Source organism: Strongylocentrotus purpuratus, unplaced genomic scaffold, assembly GCF_000002235.5.
Source record: "Strongylocentrotus purpuratus isolate Spur 01 unplaced genomic scaffold, Spur_5.0 spur5_scaffold_15, whole genome shotgun sequence".
Classification (NCBI taxonomy): domain Eukaryota; kingdom Metazoa; phylum Echinodermata; class Echinoidea; order Camarodonta; family Strongylocentrotidae; genus Strongylocentrotus; species Strongylocentrotus purpuratus.
The window spans coordinates 6,462,820-6,488,086 of NW_022145600.1; the positions used below are offsets into that span (position 1 = coordinate 6,462,820).

At 37.2% G+C, this 25,267-nt stretch overlaps 1 protein-coding gene across 1 annotated transcript; it reads left to right on the forward strand.

Annotated features, from left to right (window-relative positions):
• The first annotated feature begins 1,404 nt into the window (after positions 1 to 1,404).
• LOC100888995 (serine/arginine repetitive matrix protein 2) lies at positions 1,405 to 20,385 on the forward strand. The gene is made up of 9 exons (XM_030985449.1): positions 1,405 to 3,019; positions 12,290 to 12,501; positions 13,074 to 13,217; positions 14,281 to 14,458; positions 14,998 to 16,018; positions 16,368 to 16,573; positions 18,062 to 18,321; positions 18,892 to 18,975; positions 19,762 to 20,385. The coding sequence occupies exons 1-9, from the start codon at positions 2,940 to 2,942 to the stop codon at positions 19,851 to 19,853; spliced, it is 2,277 nt and encodes a 758-aa protein (XP_030841309.1). The 5' UTR covers positions 1,405 to 2,939; the 3' UTR covers positions 19,854 to 20,385.
• Positions 20,386 to 25,267: the final 4,882 nt, after the last annotated feature.

Below are 25,267 nucleotides of genomic sequence, written 5' to 3' on the forward strand. Positions count from 1 at the left end.
GAAAATGGTGTTTTTCTTAAAGAATTGTATTGGATAATGGAAAATGTACTTCGCATTACGTTAACGTGTCAATTGATTCGATCAATTTGTATAGCTATGATTGTATAGCACAGCTACTATATACATTATACTCTACTGTGCTGTTATCATGATGCAAACACAACTCCTAACAGTGCTATTTAACAGACACATAATACAAAAACTGTTCAAAAGCTTCTGAGAACAAGTGCGTCTTCAAAAAAAAAATTTAAGACAGCAACAGATGAGGCTTTTTCTAGTTGAAGATTATTCCAAAGCTTTGGAGCGGCGCGGCGCAACTGAATAACAAGTCGGGAAATTGCATTTAAAGCTATACATTGCTTGAAAATTATTGCTTGATCTTAAAGGGAAAGTCCACCCACAAAATAAGTTTGTTTCGATAGAGGCAGAATAATAAGAAAATCAAGTGAGTGAAAGTTTGAGCAAATTCTGAATGAAAATAAGAAAGTTATGAATTATTGAAGTTGTGATCAATCAAATACAAATTGGCAACTCTGTGACTTATCATACGAGCTCTCCTTCATTTGCTTTGTGCATAATATTCCATAAAATCATGTTTTCTTCGTTATTGATGACGGAATATATATTTGTTCCTTGCAGGGGGAGTATAGAAACATATTTGCAATTATTATATTTAGGGTGCATGTATGGTTGAAATTTTTCTTGAGGGAAAATGAAAATTTTAGATTTTTTTAGTACTGAGCAAATGGAAGTTGAGCTCGCATGATACGTCATAGAGTTGCCAATTTGTGTTTGATTGATCACAACTTCAAAAATCCTAACTTCCTTATTTTTAATCGGAATTTGCTCAAACTTTCACTGACTTTTTTCTCTCATTTTTCTACTCCTATTAAAACTAACTTAATTTCAGGGTGGACTTCCCCTTTAACTTATGTGTGAAAAGGAGTCGGACTTTATGAAATAATAATGAATCAATCAAAATATAACAAAAATAGTAGAACCTAAAGTCTTAAAAACCTTTAAAATTGTAGATTTTAAGTATTGGTGTTCCGTGTAAATTAAAAGGGGAAAACCAACAAAAATAGTAGAACCTAAAGTCTTAAAAACCTTTAAAATTGTAGATTTTAAATATTGGTGTTCCGTGTAAATTAAAAGGGGGAAAACCAAGAGTATACCCAAAACAGAGTGAGAAAGAAATAAAGGGGGTACAAAGAAAGATAGAAAGAAAGAAAATGGCCACAAAAAGGACAGTTAAGCGGGTGAACAATTAATAATACTCGAGAACCAACACTAGACAAAAAATTCGGAGTCGACGTGAACACAATGGTTTTCGTTGCCATAGACTATAAACAGTGATGCTCGAGCACACGCGCGGAGTCCTTTTCTTCAAAGTTTACCCACTTTGCAAAAATGCGAAGTCGATCTGACTGCATGGGTACATTGTGTGCTATTACACTTGCGTATTGATCGGGAATACTTGTGGTTTACAAATATATGTACACTTGTAATGCGATAGATCACCGATCGATGTCTGTGGAATTGTATTCAAAGCTGTCTAAAGTTTGAACGGTGTTTTCTGCTTCTGGTTTGAAAGAAAGTAGAAGTTGACAAGCATGTTCCCTGAAATTTGAGGTGCAAGGAGTAGTGATACAAAGTATATCTTCAAAGACCGTTCTTTCAAAAGTGATGATATTTCTTCGAGGGGCGCATGTGAAATCTATAGCCACCGGAAATGATTTGTGACTTTGCCGCCACTTTGCCGTCAGTATTGGAATAGTAGTTCATTGCTGCATTATCAACGCTTATTAAGAACTTATTTTGATACAGCAAAGTGCTGACAGCGTAATCTCACTTGTCATGGATTTCTTTCAATCTTTAATTTGACATTTCTTTGGCCCATTCTTGGTCAGCAGTTGCAGTTTGGACGGATCTTGCTTCAACATTATACCTGAGCAAAAAAGACGTGCTGATGCCTCATAGTACTATCATTCCTATTTTGGGTTCTAACTTTTAATATAGAAACAAAAATACATTGACAGGATGGTTCTACATAATGTTAAAGATTTTATTCCTTTGCACCTGTGGAATAAGGAAATCTATATGTGACCTTCGTCTTCCTGGAAAGCATTCAAATACTTTGGATATTCTTTGCAGAGAATAATCTTCTTTGTTAATGATTATCAATTCTTCATCGCCATTGTCTCCTATTACGATCCCATTACTTAAGTCTTACAGCGAGCGACTATAAATTGATTATTTTTGTTCATGTTATAGATGGATGCAACGAACTTGAAAATCACGCTTGAATAGGGGTATTGATGTTCATTGAGGACCCAAGGGGTACTTCAACGTTCCCCTAGGGCAGTTTTCGATCCCCCTTTCCTTTATGCGGAGATTATAAGCAGGATGTTTGACAACGCTTCTCAATAACATACTTTTTTGTTCCCGTCAACGGTGGGCGATGGGATGCTGTAAGCTGCAGTTTCATTGGAGATATTCGTGTTAGTTATCATATTAATTATTAAAAGAAACTTTGGAATATAATATATTTCGCGACGTTCTTCGTGTCAGCTTTAATTCTCCCGCGACGCTGTAATAAACCTCCGTTGCTAGGTATACAGGGCATTTGAGTGGCAGAAGGAACGAAAGACCGCACGCACACGCACACTTCGGCTTGATCATGCTAAAATATTAACGAGGGGAAGGTGCATTTCCTTTTAGCTTATGGATAACCAATAAAAGAATATCACTACTGTTTGTTGTTGGACAATGGCTGCTTGGACCAAACTAAGATTGTGTTAAAGTATCAATTCTCTTCGAAACATAAGTGATATTATTGGTGAATGATATTGCACCATCCGAAGACTTTGCCTTGGTTTTGATTTGGAGTTGTTCACGTGAGGAATAATTTGAATGGGTTAGTGAAAACTATTTCCCGAATGGTAGCAGACGACAAAGACTCGGGAAGGGAGGAAGGCATCCCCATCTCGCCGAGAATACAAATAATGCATCTTCCAAGGTAATATACTAAACAAGACTATTACTGTTACTATACAGCCTATTGCTACTATATGCACTATTAGTACTACTACTACTACTACTACTACTACTACTACTACTACTACTCTACTACTGCTACTACTCATCTACTACCACTACTACTACTACTACTACTACTGCTACTACTTCTACCACTACTACTACTATACTACTACTCTACTACTGCTACTACTCATCTACTACCACTACTACTACTACTACTACTACTACTACTACTCTATTGCTGCAACTACTACTAATAGTACTACTTCAACTACATGTACACCCCTCCCCAAGAATGTATGTTTCTCAACATATCTTTAAATCGCGAATAATCAATTTATTTCAAATTCAAAGATTGCAATAATTTTAGTGTACATTTAACAAAATGCTTATTGCCTATCGAAATGAAAAGAAAAATGTAATCGCGAGTAAACTCTGAATGACCGATTCTTTATAGAAATGTTTCTTTTAAAAGTTTTACAATAGATTCTATAAATGAAGATATTATTCAACAGAAAGAGAGTTTAAAACATGTCTCAATAGATTGATCACTATTTCGAAAAATGGGCTAAAACAATTTTCGTAACCTATTGCAGAAACATAGAAAAAAAAAATTAATGACGTACTTCAGGAGTTTTTTCTTTCTTCTAATGGTCCAATGTCGGGTAAAACTTTGTGTTTTCTTCGTCGCCTCTCGAAATGAAAGTCAATAGATACATTGTATATTCATTTGCGATGTCGGTTGTTCAATTTCTGTCAGTGGAGGCATATCTATAAACAGCTCAATAAGCTAATTATATTGACACATTAAAGGGAGAAAGAGAGAGAGATAAAAAGGACGATAAGTAAAGAAAGAAATCGGAGTGAAAATAAAAGCTCGATAAGTCGATAAAAACATATATAAACTATAATTATTGCACTGTCTAGGTGGTCATTAAATGCAATTTGGCATAACTATCGCAAAAAATCAATAAGATGAACATTATGATCGATGAAAATACTTGCTTGCTGTGAAATATGGTAACCAGTTGGAATCGGCTCTCACAATAAATAGCAATACAACACGTAGATTTTAAAATTTTAGAACGAAAATGGGAGAATAATGATACTTATAGCTTTTTTAGCTTCAAATGTCACCATTCAGTGAATATTTGAAATTAATAATGATAATGATAATAAGAAGAAGAAGAAGTAGAAGAGGAATCAGATTTTTGATAATAATAATGATAAAGATAATGATAATGATAATAATAATGGAAACTTGTATACACTTAGCGCTCATGTCTAGCATATTGCCACTCCTGGCGCTTGCTTATCATTACACTGGATTTTATTAGCATGGCTGCCATTACAGTGTTCGAGCATTTCAATTTCAAGAAACTAATTCATGTCAGGTTCCTATTTACATCACCTGGGTGGAGTGTGGCAAATATAAAGTTCAATGTCTTTCCAAAGGACATTAGTGCATGCGAAAGGGATTCGAACCCGGTATACCTTGTGGATCACAGTCCGGAAACTTATCTACTAGACCACAACACAATTATTAAATCAACATGCCCCAAGAGTCTATTTCGACCCGTCATTATTGACCGTTAGTGAAAAACTAAAGTAAAAGAGAGAATGACAATTTAGACAAGAAAGCTGAATAAACCTCAAGAATGTACAATTTCTAATCATAATGCACATTTAAACAATAACAATTATGAGAAATACAAATTCCACACAAAAATACTGGAATAACAGAAACCACAACGAATCTGGATGATAAAACCCAACACTTGAAGCGACAAATGTGCCAAAAGGCAGAATTCTCTGAAGTGCCCTTAGTAGATCTCAGCCCTTTTTAAAATTCAGACTAAGAGTAGTTGTAAGCCCTTTAGAATATCGAGCTAAACATAGAAATAGACAAAGAATTGTTGGTCCTGGCGCTTCACGGTTTCCACTCCTACATCGGCCAAGAAGCCTTAGGAATGCTAAAAACAGATCGAGAGTAAATAGTACGAATCCTCCAGATGCATACATTAAAAAGGACTTAACATTTTGTTCCGCTAAATGCCAGAAGGAGAACGGTTATATTTAGAAACAACCTTGTGATGAATTGTCTTCTTCGACTCCCATTTCTCTTGTAATGAGCTGGAGAATACAAAAGCTAGAGAATACTAAGAAAAACAAACAAAACGAATCGAGGCAAGATACAATTCTAATAATTAGTAATTGGGGAGAGAGAGGTGTCCTAATGTCCTCAGGATCGGTAGTAGTTTCTTATCCATTTATTTCTTTTTATTCATGGTTTAACTGAATGAATGTCATACTCTCGTGATTTGACAAGCGATGATTTGAAAGAAAGATCCCTAATTTATTTTTTCGTTTATTTGCTTGTTTTCTTGTCTTACAACGCCTCAAAAACTTCCACGTGTATTGTATTTTAGTAATTTCCACAGGTCTGTTTTCTTTTTCTTTTTTTTCCTGAAGACATAATCACGATGGTCAGAATGCGAATTACATACATCAATTGTTGCTAGGTAGGGCAACATTATGGCTTGTCCTACCTAACAACATGTAATAATGCAATTTTCATACTGAGTATTGAAATACAATTACTTGTAGCAGGTGAATGAAATAGTTCGTATCAATGCACTTCACAAAGACGTATGGAATAAATCTGGTTACATTACGAAAATGGCCAATTGAAGCCGCGCATTGCCACTGTGCTTACCAAAAATCTCCCGCACATTTTTTTTTCTTCTCTCGTTTTCCTTTTCTTTTCGTTTAGGCTGACATGGCGTAACCATGCCACTGGGTTACAACAAATAGTCCCAGAGTATTTTTAGGATTGTGAATTAAACCATGTCCTGGCACTCCTTCAATCATTCCAAGATCAAATACAGTGAATGAGGGGTCGAGTATGGTATTATATCCGATTTTGTGCGACCCATTCATTGGAAAACGTGGGTGGTATTGTGAAATTGTGAGTTCCCTTGCAATAGGCTATTTTCATAATGTAAGCACATTTGATGCATATCTGTCTTTGTGAAGCGCCTCGATATGAATGATTTCATTCCTCTGTTATGAATAAATGTATTTAAATAGTCACAATGCAAATTGCATGCATGCATTAGTTGTTAGTAAATATTATGACATTGTCCTCTCTAACAACAATTAATAGCAGGTGAATGAAATCATTTGTATCGGGACACTTTGCAAAGACGTATGCATTACATTTTTGTTACATTACGAAAATGGCCTATTCGACGGTAATCAGGGAGATCTCCCTGGTGTAATCCCAGCAAATCTACAATCCATGGGACCGACATTTAAAATGGTTCATGAGGTCGAGAGCAAACGATACTCTTAACAGCCCACTAAACCGACAAAAATATGGAATAATTTAAGAATAGCTAGAAAGAGAAGGTGGAAGAATGGAATTAAGAATATATAAAATAAAGAGAAATGGATTGAATGGGAGAGAGAGAGAGAGAGAGAGAGAGAGACAGAGAGATAGAGAAATACAATTAGCAATAGTACAGACAACAAAATATGTTTCGTTAAAGTTTCGTTGAGTAAACGCATCCTTTCCGAATGATGTCAAAACAATCTTCTCCCAAGTTTTTGGCTGGTATAAATCTTGGAAACCAACCGAGAAAGACTGGTCGCCTTAATTACTTAAATCATGATGAAATAAACAAATGTATTTTGTAGGTGTTGGTTGCTTGGTCATAGTTGTTGTACATATACCATACACATACACCAAGCGGATGCAGAAGAAAACACCTGCATGTATATTTGGGCTTCGATTTCATTCCATAGTTTAGTTTGAATGTCCTTCCCACCTACTTAGTTTAAACAGCTTGAAGTCTTTGTCAAAATTTGAAAGGAGCGTATAAACTGTCTTCCCAACTAATCCAGTATCCTTTCTTCATAGATGAATGCGAGTTGCATATGTATACGCCGTTCTTCTACTTCTAACTCGATCGAAAGCCTTTTCAGCAATTAAACGAGGAAATTGTGGCGTGGCGATATTAAGTGAAGCGTGCGTACATGTATGTATACGTTGGACCTGTTCAATGGTTCTGTGAATTGGCCTGACCCTTTCTCTTTTCTTGACAAACAGCCATTGTAGCAATGGCAGGTTATTAATTGGGAGTAAACTTAGTGAAGGAGAACAGAGAAAGTAAAAGGAATGTTTGAACTCCATTAGGGTAGAGAAAAACTTTCTATTTACCGACGGAATACAGAGGATACGAAGCATCGGCTCTTGAATGCAAAGAAGTGAAACGTTATCACATTAACACAGGGCCTTTCTTTATACTGATGCCTCACCATACTATATTCAAATGTAATTTGAATAATTAAAAAATTCTTTTGCATTGAAGTCAAGAGCATAATCAAACAGAATCTAAAAGACTTTCGAGTAATAAACTCAAAGGCAAATTTATTTTCTCGAATCAAATTTTCATATGAGACAGACGACATTGATCTTAAATCCAGTATGTCCTTTGATCATCATTAACATAAAACGAAACAAATACAGTAGCAAGCACAGCATCATTTTGTATTTCTCTCTAAGATCAGGAAAAGAATTACAATGAAATTTCAGTATAGTGATTTGACATTTCATTTATCATATCGCTTTTATTACTTTTGAAGCGGAATCGAAACTCCCGGGGGTCTAAACTGTATTGAGAAGGAATTTTATTGCTATCACGGTGATGATTTCAACAATGGGTGAGCAGTGGCCTCGTAACAGGGGAGTCCCCCGGGAGTCCCGGGTTTGAAAACCAAGTCGATGCGCTGCCATTTTTAAATGACTGTCCCTCGGATAGGAAATAATTAAAGTAGTGGGTCCTCATAATTGATTATCTACCACCCTACACCTGAAATTTGCTCCGAGGTCAGGTAATACAAAAGAAGCCTTCAATAAATCAAATATGACGCTTATTTTATCATTACAGAAAGCAATCTTATAATGTACGAAAAGCAACACGATGACTGCAATATGAAGACTGTATAACGCCCGTTTAATATGACTAGTCTCATTTCTCTTTCTTTATTCATTAATTTATTCTTTATTCATTGATTTATGTATTCATCTTGACTGTGTTGATGTGAGTATTATTTATTGGATTTAGTCGGTTGCTCTGGGAAACCATGGCCATAAAATACATGTAACTCACTTTGCAAGTTTTATGATGAAAAGAAATGAATCACAATGTACTATCGCGGGTGACTTACATCATAAGCATCGGCTTCGAAGTTTCTGTAGGCAAAATTTTATTCTACGAGCCTTGTCGAAAAATAAAAAGATTGAGGTCCATTTTGTAACTCATTTAGGTATGCTTGTTGGCCCAATTTCGTTCAGTTGTTGGCAGATTCGGTTCATATTTGGTCCTAATAATGTAGAAACGCCCCCGATTAAATGAAAATTATGGAGGATATACCTGTATACACTTTTATGAATGTAATATGAAATAACAACAAATAATGCATTATGAACGAGAGACGATGTGATAAGGAAGAGAGTGTGATGGATAGGGAGAATGAGAGAGAGAGAGAGAGAGAGAGAGAGAGAGAGAGAGGGGGGGAGAGAGAGAGAGAAGAGTGAGATGTGAGATGTTAAAATATAGAGAAAGTAAGGGGAATCAAGAGAGAAAGAACGTGAGTGAGTGTGGGAGGGAGGGAGAGAGAGAGGGGGAGAGAGGGAGAGAGAGAGAGAGATAGAGAGAGAGAGAGAGAGAGAGAGAGGGGAGGGGAGAGGGAGAGAGATAGAAGGGACCGGGAAGTGGCAGGGTGAACGTTTTTGCTTATCACACTCGTCGATAAATATAATAAACTCTACAAGTCGGTTATTTCATAGACCTAGGTCTATGGTTATTTTGACGGGTCTCGGCGGTAACCCGACACATGCTCCGCCGACGATTGCTCCGCCGACATTTACTCCGCAAAACTCGACAATTGCTCCGCGACATTTGCTCCGCGACATTTGCTCCGACGTCAAATGCTCCGCCGACAGTTGCTCCGCCGACAGTTGCTCCGCCGACAATTGCTCCGCCGACAATTGCTCCGCCGACAGATGCTCCGCCGACAATTGCTCCGCCGACAATTGCTCCGCCGACAATTGCTCCGCCGTCAATTGCTCCGCAAAACGCGACAATTGCTCCGCCGACATTTGCTCCGCCGACATTTGCTCCGCCTGAAGCGACACTTGCTCCGCCGACATTTGCTCCGCCGACAATTGCTCCGCCGACATTTGCTCCGCCGACAATTGCTCCGCCTGAAGCGACAATTGCGCGCCGACATTTGCTCCGCCGACTTTTGCTCCACCGACATTTGCTCCGCCGACAATTGCTCCGCCGACAATTGCTCCGCCTGAAGTGACAATTGCTCCGCCGACATTTGCTCCGACGACATTTGCTCCGCCCAAAAAGTGTCCCATAAACTACAAATGCTACTAGTACTACGACAAATGCTTCGCCGACAATAGTTTCTTTACACCTATTTTTTTCTTTTCCTTTTTTCTTCTTCATTTTCTAAATGCATTTCTTGAAATAATGTAGATGAAATGAAATGAATGAATGTTGATGAAGTGGGAGGAAAAAAGGAGTTACCTAAAAGTCATTTCGAATATACTGTAATAACTTTCCATCTATCACTGTACGTCCCATATAATGTATACTAAACACTCATTACATGTCGTGGGAAGTTTTTAAAAAAAATAGAGCAGCAAGCCACATTCCCCAATACGCGCATACCTCCTAGTTAATTTCAAGTAGCTCATCAATATGTAATACCTGAAATTACCTCGATCAATGCATCTTACTAGGTAAAGCATTAGACAATGTACTAGGTCATCATGGAAGTTTAGAAAATAAGGGCACTTATATACATAAAGGAAGAGAACCCATTCAGACGGGAAAATGAGATGGCAGCCTTTCTGCTTATTCACATTTATACAAATCATTTTGTTGCAGTTTGATGTTAGTTCTTCATGATAAGCCAATTGCTCTTCTTCCGGTGGCTTCGTGAGTCCCTTAAATTATTCAGTGAAAACAAAGTACTCGAATGAAACGGAGTGTTTTACACACTAACATATATATATTAACGCTACATACACTTAACTAAAGGAAAGAAACCTTTAGAAAATGGACTGGATATTATTGAAAATATTATTCTAAACAAGAATGTACTACATGATTGTATTACTTTACGTTTCAATTTCACGAGAGAAATATAACTCGAGAGGGGGAGCAGAGAAGAAGTGATGAAAATGAAAGAAGACTAATAGCATGAGAGGAAAGAAAAGAGCAAAGAAGACAAGAAAACGGTTTAAACAGGAAAAGGAGGAGCATGGGAGAGAGAGAAAGAGAGAGAGAGAGAGAGAGATAGCCTTGAGCTTTGGATCAGCTAATGAGTAATACATGAAACAGATTTTGAGCGGAGTAATTATCTTTCGCCGGAGAACTTGCGTAAGGAGCTATAATTTTATTTTTTATTTTTTTAAATCAAACATTATGGGGAATAGCAAAACACGGTTGTCTTCTTTGCTCTTTTCTTTCCTCTCATGTTATTAGTCTTCTTTCATTGAGGTAATTTCAGGTCTTACATATTGATGAGCTGTTTGAAATTAACTAGGATGTATGCGCGTATTGGGGAATGTGGCTTGCTGCTCTACTTTAAAAAAACAAACAACTTCCCATGACATGTAATGAGTGTTTAGTGTACATTATGTGGGACGTACAGTGATAGATGGAAAGTTATTTCAGTATATTCGAAATGACTTTTAGGCAACTGCTTTTTCCTCCCACATCATCAACATTCATTCATTTCATTTCATTTACATAATTTCATGAAATGCATTCAGAAAATGAAGAAAAAAAAAAGAAACAAAAACAACCCGTGAAAAAAATATATTGTCGGCGAAGCATTTGTCGTAGTACTAGTAGCATTTGTATTTAATGGGACACTTTTTGGGCGGAGCAAATGTCGTCGGAGCAAATGTCACTGGAGCAAGTGTCGCTTCATGCGGAGCAAATGTCGTCGGAGCAATTGTCGGCGGAGCAAATGTCACCGGAGCAATTGTCGCTTCAGGCGGAGCAATTGTCGGCGGAGCAATTGTCGGCGGAGCAATTGTCGGCGGAGCAAATGTCGTCGGAGCAATTGTCGCTTCAGGCGGAGCAATTGTCGGCGGAGCAATTGTCGGCGGAGCAAATGTCGGCGGAGCAAGTGTCGCTTCAGGCGGAGCAAATGTCGGCGGAGCAAATGTCGGCGGAGCAATTGTCGCGTTTTGCGGAGCAATTGTCGGCGGAGCAATTGTCGGCGGAGCAATTGTCGGCGGAGCAATTGTCGGCGGAGCATCTGTCGGCGGAGCAATTGTCGGCGGAGCAACTGTCGGCGGAGCAACTGTCGGCGGAGCACCTGTCGGCGGAGCATTTGACGTCGGAGCAAATGTCGCGGAGCAAATGTCGCGGAGCAATTGTCGCGTTTTGCGGAGTAAATGTCGGCGGAGCAATCGTCGGCGGAGCATGTGTCATGGAACCGTCTCGGCCCATGTTTTGTCTCTTCGTGAAGCAAAAAAGAGCTTCTAAGCTCCATAGTAACTGAGTATGTATACACACGTGATTAAACAAAACTGTTGAAGGGATTCAGGACGAATGTTTGCTTTTAATTGTTGTCTGCTACATGCCTGTTGGAGCATATCCTTTGGCGAACCCAAAGTAATGTTTGCTCATCTAACAGAAAAAAATATTTCTGGCGGAGGAGGTAGCGGAACAATTAGAGAGCGTGGGGACCGGGGGGGGGGGTGAGGGGGTGTTGTTAGAAGAAAAAACAATCATAGTAAGGCACATCAATCTTCTGGTGTAAGATTGTACGCATTCATGAAACAAAAGCTGCCTTTGACTAAACACAAAATAAAAATGGATTATATAAACGTGCCATGATATAACAGGTTAATTAAATAGTTCATAACCAATGCTTTAGGGAAGAAACGTCCGTAAAGTTGAACATATTTATTTTACCGCGTATCTCATGCACGAGGCGAGGGAAGGCACTCCAAAGAGGGGGCATCGCCATCAAAATTACATAGTTCGTTCCTCATAATTATTTATATTATATTACTGTCTTTCACAATTGTTTTATGTAATCACTCTCCCTCCAATTGTCTCTTGGTTCCTTTTTTATTCCGTGCACTCTTAAACAAACTATATTAAAAACAAACAAAAAATCTTTTGTTTACCCTACCTCCTCACAGATTGCAAGGCGGCGGACAAGTCAAATGGAAGCCATCCGAAAAGAAACGTCCCAATCACTCGTCATCCATCCAACTTCCGGCTGTCTACGAAACATGGAAGGAGCCCTCTCGCGTCAACCGTCGGAGAACGCAAGCTGCCGCTGCATTAGCCGCCGAAGCGAGGAGGTCTTCGCGAAGTGTGCCGACCATTTCCAGGCGAGACAAGACAGAAAGTGAGTAACAAATATAAATGGTAATTGGTAAATTCACATGGCCGTAAACTTCAGGGGATGAAATAGCCATCGTCCCCACCAATAAATTATTTTTAACAAAATACATATTTTTAGTAAAAGAAAGTAAAACCAAGTATTTATTACCAAGATTCTAATATATTTTTTTAACTACACCAACGAGTTCACATAGTGCGTATATGAAATGCGCTAGCTGACAATTTCAAATCACTAAAAATAACAAACAAACAAAAACAAGCAAATCGTATGAAATTCATCCTTAAAAATAAGTCCGTAAACAGGTGATTGTGGCATGCTCCTCAATTTTGCATTATTATTGTTATTTGATTTATTTTTTTCTGAACTAACAATTATTTGTTTTTCAATATATCTTTGAAACATCTATTTACAATTCTAAAGCTTGCATTTATCACTTCCAAGAAAGACACATACAAATTGTTGTGAGCATCTAACAAAAGTGTTTTACTGGCAAGTGGCAACCGGTAATATTCCTTGCTGCTCATTAATAACTATAAACTAATATTGCAGAGCTTATATGCTTTATTACGACTCAGGTCCCGAACGGGTTTCCAACTCTGCCCCCTCTTCCAAGCCACGCCCTAGTAACCACGAAAGACACAACTCGGAGCCAACGTCATCGTCGAAGAAAACCGCCACCGCACCCCGACTTCCTAAAATTAACACGCTTGTCGCAGGAGGTAATAAACTATATCATTTTTGCATGGAATGATTTTTCTTGAAATATCTGGGGGGGGGGGGGTTTACCCAAAGAGCTAAATATATTAATATGATATGGTAACCATGCGTTTTTTTTAAATTTATTTCTTCTTGCCATCGTCGTTGACAATTTCTCAAAACATCGTGTGAATTTCTCCTCAGTTTTTTCTACTTTTTTGCCATCCTTTTATTTCTCTTTGTTCACGCTCTTGTTTTAATTTTTATGTTCTTTCTTTTCCCTTTTACGTTTTTTTCTCTCAACCTCTCTTCCTCTTTCTCTGTTCGAACCTCTCTTCTTTTTTCTCTGTTCTCTTTTCCACTCCTGCTCTTCAACATTATTCTCCTGTCTTATTTTCTTTTAACATTTATTTACATTTTAGTCTTTTTTTAGTATTTCACATTCTTTCTTATGTTGTTCCTTCATCTCTTACAAAATGCCAACTCAATATTTCCTACCTTTTAAAATTTAACTTAGTATTTACCTGTCCCCCACACTAGTCCACGTTAGAGAGGAGTGCACCCCCCCCCCCCCCCTCGAACTATCACAAAATTCTCTTTTTATTTCCGAAAATAGTTTCTTTGGACCTTTAACAAGTACCCTTTTCTAAGTCATAAAGACACTCTAAACCTATTCGACAGCGAGCTCTTTCATAAAACGAATGGAACTTCTTTGTCTACCAATACGTACTATTTTAAAATGATACAAACTTTTGCTTTGTAAAGTTGTAAAGTATGCATGCAGTGATTCAACACCATCCACCCCCCCCCCCCCCCCAAAAAAAAAAAAAAGTTGCATTATGATAACAGTCTTAATCAGCAATAACTTTAATGATTTAGATTTCAAAAGTGCAGCCAAAATTGCTAAAATGATATAATCATGTTAATTAGTTTGGTAGACCTGTGAAAATAGGCACGTGTAATCATTGATCAATTTCTCATCATCTGCTACCTTATTCGTTTTCTTCTTCATTACGGTCTTCATTAACCAACATTAACCCAGTATAATTGCAGGTTTTATGATCTATGGGTTCTTATTCTCTACAGCTCCCGAATCAAACTCATCCGTCGACTCGCCAGCATCATCGCAAAAGCCAAAGCACAGCAAGCCGAAAGATGCGGGCAAGAAAACTACCTCTCCCTCCCCGACCAAGAAAACCCCCTTGCCCCTCTCCCCAAAGGAACCAAAGGCTCATGAGGAGGCAACACAAGCTAAAGGGGACAGGTAAACTTTCAAAATAATCTACTCTGTTTTTATTTCGACAGCATATTTTGTAGAATAAGTCTATTTTATTTTCTCTCTGCTAGGGCTGGTTGGCCTATACAGGGTGGCTAAAAAATTGCATGAGAATTTTGATTAACAATATCTTGAAATGAAAAGTAATCGATCTTTCTCAATTGAATTTCGTAGGTGATATTTGAATAGAACTATGCTACGCTTAATATTAGGATCAGTTATTAATCGTAAGTCATCGTTTAACTATTATCATCTTTCTTTTAATTGATAATCTGATGAAAATCGCTATGAAAGAAATAGGAAAATGCACAAAAGTTTTTAAATTGAACATCGTGAGAATATGTCTGACAAAGGTCTCGGCCAAATTTTGTCAGATTGTGTAAAGATGAAAACATCACAAGCTGGTAGATCAGATTATTTTTGTGTTTTACGGACGTTCAAAATACTGGAACACCAAACCATGTTTAATATTTCTGAAAACATTATTACGAATGCCTATACCTCTTTTTTTTTTTTTATTATTACAGGTCAAAAATCCACGCGGAAGAAAACAACCATGTCGTGACGAAAACCAGCAAAGAGTTGACACAATCAAAAAAGCTTCCCTCCGAAGGTTTACCTCGCATTGAAAAGGAAAACAATGTTGGAACAGTGCATAAAGATGGACCAAGTGTAAGATTAAAAGATTCGAACACAACAACTTTAACTGAGCGAAAGAAAGAGGAGAAACATGAAAAGGCTAAAAGCAATTCTACGAGCAAGGAACCAAGTGAAGAATATCAAAGGACGAATACGACTAAGGGTGATAGTGATGTGAATATTACTGACCAAAGCGCAAAGGTTTCGAATAAACTTCCAAAGAGGACCGCGGAGAGAACTACGTCCGAAAAGAAACATGAAAATGTTAGCCATAAACCTGTATCGGAATCCCGCAAGGATAAAACCGCGTCTAAATCTTATCAGGATAATAAAACAAGAACGTTGGAAAGCCGCGAAGCGCTCGCAAATAGAACGCATGCACAATCGCATACTAAGTCTACTCTCTGGAAGCAAAGACTTAACGAGAGTCCGACAAAGGCTCCGCCGTCGAGGCCGACAAATAGCAGGATAGGTACCGGCTTCAGTAGCAGAGTGAATCCCCGATCGAAGTCGGAGCTGGGACGTTCAAAACCACCCATGCAGCGACGTCGCACGAAGACCGGGTTCTTCACATCCAGTGGCGAGTTCGTGACCAACGACGAAGACGGGAAACAGAGCGAAGTCAGCGCGGAGACATCGCGCACCAAACGAACGGAAGCGACGACGACGACGCGGAGAAGCAACGTAAGTGGCTCGACGACGTCAACAAAATCGTCGTGGAAATCCACAACCAGCAGCGAGACATCGAAGAAACCTTTAAGACAACGACCAACTATCATTACGAAGAAGACGTTAGCAAGGCAGAAGTTCTACAACTCGGTGTACAATAACCAGCATTACAAGATTCAACGGCAGACGGCATTTCTGAAGAAGGTCGAAAAAGCTCAGTTGAAGATTGATGACGAAAAGGTAGGTCTATATTTTGCGAAAAATTTGACTAGGGGCATTGCCCATGGGAAGGAATGGGGTGCCTCTACTTAATATTGTTTTGGAATATTGTTTTGACGTATCGATAAAAGATTTCCCCATAATATTGAGCAAGTACATTACTTTTTAGATTCTTCGATGGTCATTATACCGTACATGAAATTCCATTTGACATTAATGACTGGCGATCAACAATGATAATTACACAAAATCTAATATTTGTGTATCTTTTTTTTGTTACTAGAGATTGAATTCTATTACTCAAAAACTTTACTTTATCACCAACGGCTAAGAAATGTGATATCTGCACTGCTCTTTTGCTTCCATACAGACCCGAGAAATCGCGAATGCACAGGAAAGGAAGCACGAGAGTGTCGTGCGGCAGTACCAGACGTTGAAGCACATACGAGATAAATTTGACGAGGAACAAGTGAAGAGGTTTTCCCGCCAATATGTCTCCTGGCGAAGCGTTGAAGAGGATCGTCTGAATAGACAGAGTTCGATGTATGGCCTGCCAGACAATATCTACGAAGACAGGTATGAACTGAAATTTCGTTGGTATTTTTCCTTTCCATTTCGCGATTACTTTTGTTTTAAAGTAGATATTCATTGATTTTAAATCTAGCTGTATTTTCATTATTGCAAATTTGAAGCTTTGATTCGAAAAGGTTATCAAAATTCAATGCTTGGAAACATTCGAAGTATGATTATTATAAATTACAAAACGCTTAAATACACCCCCGGCATAGCACCTGAATAGCTCTCCGAACGCTGCTGAGATGTGTGAGATCACAGCAGGGACATCATTTGCACAAGCAGACGATGTCCCATGACATCTCACACATTTTCAGTGCCTGTGTTTTCATCTTCTCTTGAGTTCTTTCTCTTACTTCACTACCGTCAGACTAAATGTATAATCTATTGCCTCACTCTAAACCCCGCGCATGGTTTTATTTTGATGACAAATGCAGCGATACAAAAATAAAGGAATCTGTCGCTTGTAAACAAAATAAGACGCCATTGTATATTCAGCTGCAGACACCGCGGTATGTTCGGCGTTTTAAGAGGGAACAAATGCCGTCCTTAATATCAATCCGGGGGCTTTTCAATTTGAAAGTCTGGTTTCTTTGATTGTTAATTAACCCCTATCCTGTGTATTTACAAGCAAAAGAATTTAGTTATCAGAATCGGGTCATGTCCCCTTTTGATCGGTTTAACGTGCCAGTACATTTATATACACTAAACTCATTATAATTTGACAAATAATAGCTTTGCAATTATGTTCATTCTTTATGGGATGTCGTCTGCTTGAGCAGTATTGGTCCCTGTTGTGACGTCATTAAAACATCGTTATTTTTCTGGTGAATCTCTCGTATATCCCAGCTGCTATGGAGGTGGTTGTATTTTCATTTTTATAAATCACCCGATATGTAGCTGACCTCAAACTACGATGGCCATCTGTTAGCTTACCAGTTTCTAGTGATACATTAGTTGACATATTTGTGATTTTCTTTGAATTTCACCTTTAAGTAAATTTATCTGGCTAAAAATTGTCTGATTCCTTCTTCTTCTTCTATTTTTCTTCTTTTTCTTTCTTTCCTTTTTTTCTTTCTTTCCTTTTTTCCTTCCTCTCATCTCCCTTTTCTTTCTTGTTTTTCAAATAAAAATCTCGTTTTTCTCATTTGTCTTTAATATATCGTTATTTTTTAAAGGCGGTAGATAAAATATTTCTTTATTCAGTCAGCTACTTTAAACGAATCCACAAGATGGATTTTTAAATGTCCTGCCTACCATACATAATTGGTAAAGTGCTAACACAATCTGGCAAGATATTCGATGCACCAAAGTAAGTTTTCATTTTCACGCTTTAAGTGGGTTTCATTATGTCATAGATTTTCAGCCCTTCAAAATGGACGTTGGTGATTTATGGTCACAATATAATATATAAAAGAAGCGTAACTGTTTGTTTTAGTGGGTTTTTTTAACAAAGACCATTTTCCATTTCTCTTTTTTTTTCTTACACAGATATGACAAGACGTTGAAAGAGATTCCCAAAGTGAAGAAGCCCAAACCCAAATCAAATCCGAAATCAGACAAGAAGTTTTCCCGCTACGTCCGCTGGGTGAAGAACATCAGGCGATTTGAACGGATTCTGAAGCCAAACATCGGGGCAGGACTCGAGGACTCGATGCTTCGCTCGACCCATGGAGCTCTGGTAGAAGGGAGGGACATCGTGGAGCTTCACCAGTCGAATGACGATGCCGCCGCAGCGAAAGGAGGAGAAGGTAAGATTGTTGGAATAATATCACTGGTACCTGGCAGCTGGCTAACTTCTCCGTCTCTGTTGAAAGGACATTATTGAATTTCGATAGTTTGACCAGTTTGCTTATAATTATATATAAAGAGAGAGAGGGACAGAGATAGATAGATGGTGTTTGATGGTTTGACTATTTTGGAAAGCATGTGTATGCTTGTAAGTGAGCAACCAGGGGACCGACGGTTCTAAGTTCTCTCCGGAAGGACTTTGTTACGAGGATTAATGCATTTTTCAAAGGGCACGAGCGCATTGATTTAGTTATGCTCTACTACTGAGCCATCGCGCCTCCATATAATAATAGAATATCTTTGGAAATAATGAATACTTGCTTTAAATTACAATCAGGTGTTTGGAGGAAGTCAATGTGACAGCGATTGGTATTTAGTCATCTTCTCAACCTACCATCCAACCATCACTCCGAAAAAAATAGCTGCAATTAAATGTTGCCATGAATACCTAAATACTATTTTTACTTGTCATTATTATTTCAAAAATATTTACTGGCATTATTTGTTATGTGGGATTATCTTTCTATCAGGTCCGAAAAAGACGAAGAAAATAGTGAAGGTTAGAAACGTGATCGGATCAGCAAAACGTCTTCTTCAAGCTACTCAGGATATGGGTAAGTTACCCCCCCCCCCTCCTCCCCCTCCTGTTCCTGCTCCTCCTCTCCCTTTTCTCCTCCTCCCCTTCACCCCCTCATCCTCTCTTTCGACCCCTCCTCTCTCCACTGTTTTGTTCTTCGCAATCTCCTCCTCTTTTGTGTGTATACTATTTCCTGACTTCCCTTTATTTTCTGAAATTTCAGTGTACGCTGGGGTCGATGTATAATTATTTTCACCTAATAATGTATGATTAGAATTTTTCTTCTGTTTTCCAAAGCTTCTTTATTTTGATTTGATTTGATTTGATTTATTTTCCACTCAAATATCCACAAATTAAAATGACATATATAAACCATATCAGTATTACAATATATAGTTATAGAACAAATGAATTATACAAGTAACACAATACTGATAAGTATGTACGTAATAAAATAAGTTTACAGAGTACATTTAAGTTTGAGAATAAGACAAAATATTTTATATTGCTTTATTTTCATCTTCTCGCTTGTTTTACCACAGTACACCCCTTATACTGCCCTTAAAATTATTTTGTCTTAGAAACGCACAAGCTTTTTACATTTCCTCTTACAACACTTAAATGTATGCTATAAGTTTATAACCAGTTACAATTTGTTAATGTTGAATACAACTAGATAGGGAAAGATAACAAATAGTTAAACTAATTAATGTCATCCTAGAACTGTACAGATATATTTCTGCGGCAACTGCATTTTTTGTGTCGCAAAACCGATTGGCCTATCGACATTTGATACATGTATGTTTCTTTATTATTTCCTCAGACGCAATCAGCGAGGTTTCTAATGAGGATGCTTTTGATGACGACGATGGCTACAGTGACGTATCATCTTTAGACCTTAGTGATGACGAGTAGAACATAAAATCGTGCTGCCACTTTATATTTGCAACAGTGGTTGATCATGAATCAGCGTTCTTCGTCTTCTTCTGAGCAATGATCGAAGATCTTAAACTTAACATCATCGGTACTTTTTTCATTCTAACTCGTTTTTACTCAGTTCGGGATTTGATGAAATTCTTAGTCAACTCGTAATCTAAGTAAATATGAGAGCAGAATACAACTACAAGTAATCGTATGGTCATTCCAACATCAAAAGAAATTTCTCATTACTCGACTCTCACAATTATCTTATGATGATACCTTCATTTTATGAGTTGGTGAGCGTGATGTTGTCAATACCAATTATGCAATGGAATTTTACATAAACCGACATGGAAAGTTCTTTCTAGCATTATATAATTCTTATCATCAAATTGTTCAACTCAGGTTATATTTGACTTCTTCCAATTGTCTGGAAAATGCATGCACATGTATATATTTCAAAAAAATTAACGGTCGATCGTGAACGATAGCGATTGACTTGAAGGTGTTCGAGAAGATGGGTGGTTGTTCATTGAACAATCAATTTCTAGGTCTATTCATTGAAATACTCACTTCTTTTTGTTATTTCACTTCTTCGGTTTATAAATCTCGACTTATCATTTTCCATCATGTTCTTTTGAAATAATGAAATAATTATTTCAGCATAATTGAGAACTCTTCTTATCTTTTGGCTAAGAAAGATGTTCTTGGCAAATTAAACTGCGTATCTTAAAAACAATGTTGGCTGAGTATGGATCTTATATCTCTCCTCTATTAAGCTAAGATAAATGCCCTCATCTGTATGATATTAGGCTTAAGTCAAAGTCTTATGTGTTTATTTGAAGCGTTATTATTACTCGACTGTACTTAGACCGATCTTAAGCCTAATTAAATGGAAAACGGGTCACCCACGTTTACGTGAGGTCCCTCCCCCCCCCCCCCCCCCAATTTGTCAACAATTTGAATAAGAACTAATGCGCTGTTCACATACTGGTATTTTTCTATTGCATATGCTGCATTATTTTGACAATCAAGATAATAGTAAACTGTTTATTGTCATTGAGTATTCCTGAGTAACATGTTTGATTTTTTTCTTCATCATTTCTTGTCTAGTAAAGTTTAATCTATGATTATTCCGTCCAACTTTGACACTGAAATAAATTAAATAATAAAGGAATTGGTGAATGGGTCTTGTGAATATAAAGACCAACTGTGAAATATTGAAGTATTGATATGATTTACTAGTGTAGTATATCTTGCCATTTAATTTACAATTGATTCTGACCGTCGTAATAATTGTTATTCTTTCTTTTAAATTCCTTTTTTTAAAGGTCAATTTGGTGTAAGTTTTACTTCAGTTTCTGTTTTGGTCTTCTAATCCTTTTTCTTCTTCCTATAGTTATTATCTTTATTAATATTATTATTTTAATTCAGATTTTGTTGTCACCTTTTCAACGTAAATTATATGTTCTGAATGTTCATGTTATTATTTGATTCAACCTACATTATGGAGTTAATTCTCTTTCTGGCAATTTCCGAATATTTGTGCCATCTTCAAAATATATTTTAGGAAGCAAAGTTTCCAGAAGTTGATGAAAACATGAATAATGTGTATGAAAGAAAAAAGGGTAACTTGTGCACCAAATGTCAAAATGTAGTGTCATATTAAAAGAGTTTTAAGCCAAATATTTTGTCTCCAAGATAGTTGTCATAAGATGAATTATAGCTTCACTTTTACCGTCATACTAAGAAAAACTACTAGGAGTCCATTTTATCTGAACAGTTACCAATATAAAGAATTTGCTGTCAATTTACTTTATAGTCAGAAAATTACGTTAGATATTATGTCTAGATGAATTATGCAACAACCCGTATTGATATACAGTCATTCTCTTGTTTTGTATATTCATATAATTATGTAGCCTTTGTAGGCTATATACAGCCTTTTCACTCGGGGGTATAATCCATCGTATCTAAAGCTGATTAGCTTAAAGCTGTTTAACTAAACAGCTTAAAGAGAACATTTTCCCTGTGTGAACGTCGTTTATATACGATGTTCCGGACAAATACGAAGTCGCGATTCATACGCCGGTCAAAGTAGGCTGTAGATACGAAGCCCGTATCTAGAGAGCGAGACATTTTGTGTGTGAACGGATATACATCCTTAACTAGACCGGGCACTGCTCTTTAAACGCTCAGTAGGGCCATTGCGCATTTACGAGAAGTGAGTCAGCTAATCAGCTTTAAAGAATTTTACCCCTGTGTGAAAAGGGGGCGTATTCGATGCTATTCTATGGAGTACCGAAGTGCTAACGTCACGTTAGCTCGTAGTCTAGGTTCTGTTTATAAGGTTCACCGCGAAATCACTCAAGCAACGGGCAAATTCAGTGTTTGGCGCTGGTGTGATCACCACGCCATTATTTTTAGCACAAAATTGTTTGGAACCAGCTACTTTGACCAGTATGACGTCACACTCGGTACTCTATGTACGTTATGTTTTAAACATGTGTTTATATATGTGTGTCGTATTATTTATTCGGACTAGAAATTTGAAAATTCTTTTGTAGATATAATGTTCATATTTTTGTGAAAAATGAAAATAAATTTTGCAAAACAATGAAATCAAATCTGGCTTTTGTTTTTATCTCTCTAAGATATTATCTCTCATGTAAGCTCCTTTTCTGTTTAATAGCATCAACATTTATTTGTTAAAGTTTAATGGAAATTCTTCCATCTATCTGTCACCCGTTGTCATCTTCTTTCACATATACTGTTTTCCAAAAGCTTTATTTCATACTTTTCTCTCAGTTTCTATTCATTCATCACTATTCTTTGTCTTTTTCTTGATATATCTGTTTCTGAGTTCTCTATCTTCTTGTAATTCATTCTACTGTCGTTCTTTGAAATCTTAATTCGCCTCATCTTTCATCCTCTGTACTTCCCTTCTTCCTCTCTCTCTCTCTTCCTCTCTCCTCCATCAGCCTACCAAATCCACTATCTTCGTTGGCCCATCTAACCGTCGCTCATTCTTTTTCTAGCATTCACTCTTGTTCGTCTTCTCTCCTAGATTCATTCTATAGACTTCTGTCTTATATATATTTTCTTACTTTTAACCAATTCGCTCTTCCCTTTTCCTACTAAAACTATTCATTCTCAATCTTTCCCACCTCTTTTATATTTCCTCTTCTTGATCAATCTAGACTTATGTCTTTCTTTTCTTATCTTCAACATCCTCTTGCTCTCATTTCCCTTTCTCTCCTCTGTCAATTCACTCACATCTTCTCAAGTTCTTTATATACATGATTTTCTTTCCTCTTTCATTTCATTCCATTTTCTTACAATCATCTTAAACGATTCTCTCTAGACTTCTACTTCCATTTTTGTACTCCTCTTTTCTTCAGAGTGAATGAGCAGAAGGAGAGTTTAATTACACTCTAAAATAAAGAGATCAAACACTGATGATGTTTTGAAGAAAAGTGACTATATAATGAGTGATTTTATATACAAGCTATACATTTACAAATGTAACATTGCCCCATGGCAAAGTTGAGGAAGACTTCTATAAAAGAGTTGATAAAGTAGGTGAAATGCATGTGCAAAATTTCCTCTATGTAACAATAAAAATTTTCCATTTTTATATAGCGCTTTAATAATACAATGACGATGTCTCCGAGTGCTTTACAGATATATCAGTATTCCGGTCATCAGACTTTCTCGCACACAATGTATGCACATTCTCCACTCCTTGGGGAGCTTTCAAGCCAGGTATCATTTTACAGATGCTCACAATGCTGAGCAAACCACATTAACTTTCACATCCTATCGGGTACCCAATTAACACCTGGGTGGAGAGTGGCAAATATAGATCAACGTCTTGCCAAAGGACGTTAGTGCCAGGTTTGGATTTGAACCCTGTACCTGCAGTCGGGTGACTTACGCACTAGACCACAACACCTCTACTATGTAGTACAGCTAAAATGAAACTGATCTGTTTGTATACAAATGTGTGTGGCTAAGATAATTATCTGATATCTACTGTAATACACATAGTAAAAATATAAATATGGGGGAGGGGGGAGGGGGTGGGATTATATGAGGAAAACTAGATGAGTTCAACTTGGAATATAACATACATCAACATTTGTTTATACACATTTTAATAATCATGGTTTACATTTAACAATACAATACATAATGAATAATGCATGAAAATAGCTTTGGCAATAGAAATGGTCTAAAACGAATCATTTATGATTATCATAAAGCTTGCATGATCAACAAACTGCTATACCTTTGAATGGACTTCATTTGATGTAGCAATATTTTAATTTTGCAAAGTGATACTTGTTTTTTTTTAATTACCACATCAAATCTCTTCCATGTATCATGAAAATGTGGCTTATCAATATCCAGTGAAGGCATAGCAATTCAGAATATACAGTGTAATATGTATAATGATGTGGTTCATTATTTCTCCAAAATCTCACGTGGAAATTTGACAAAATAGAAAGAGAAAGAAGAAAAGGACGAGGAAGAAAAAAATAAGGAGATGAAAGAGAAGGAGAAAACAAGAAAAAAAAAGGGAAGAAGAAGATGAAGAGGAAGAAAAAGAGGAAGAAAAGACAAAGAAAAAAGAAGAAAGAATAAAAAAAAATAAGAGGAAAAGATTGAAGAAGAAAAGATAGAAGAGGAAGAACAGAAAGAAAAAGAAGAAGCAGAGGGAGCAGAAAAATGAAATCAATCAAGGCTGAAATTAACCTTCACAACTTCTGCAAAAGCGCTTGGAGTTATTGTACATTACATTCCTCCTTGTTTACAGATTCAGCCAAGAGACCACCCCTAGTTATTTCTTGTAAATTTCCTTTATCCTGTAATTTACAAGCTTGCTATTGTTGCATCCCTGCTAGTGTAAGTTTCGCAGATGCCAGTGTAGTAAATTGCCCACAAGAATTTCCGGTGTAATAAACAACCTGTCAATCAAAGACACATGAAAAGTTGGATGACCGATTTCTCTCTCGCTCTCTCTCGCTCTCTCTCGCTCTCTCTCTAACACAAGTATTATGACGATGTAAAAGTAAGTGTGCAACATTTTTCAATCATTAAAATGTATCAGTATTTTCAAAAGTGTCCAGAGAAGGAATTTTAGTATACTGAGTCTGTATTATTAAATTGTTTTTGTTGCCTGAAATCAGGGAAAATCAAGTGCTTCTCTGAGCATTAACCTTGGATTTTGACATGTATTTGTGTAATCCTTGTAAATGTACATGCAAGTAAGGAGTTGCAAAAAGTGTTTATGAATGAGAGTGAGGGGGGGGGGGGGGGTTAAGGCTTGAGCTGAGCATAATATTGTATTGCAATGATGTACATGTAGATGTCTACTAAAAAAAGGTGTGTGTGGGGGGGGGGGG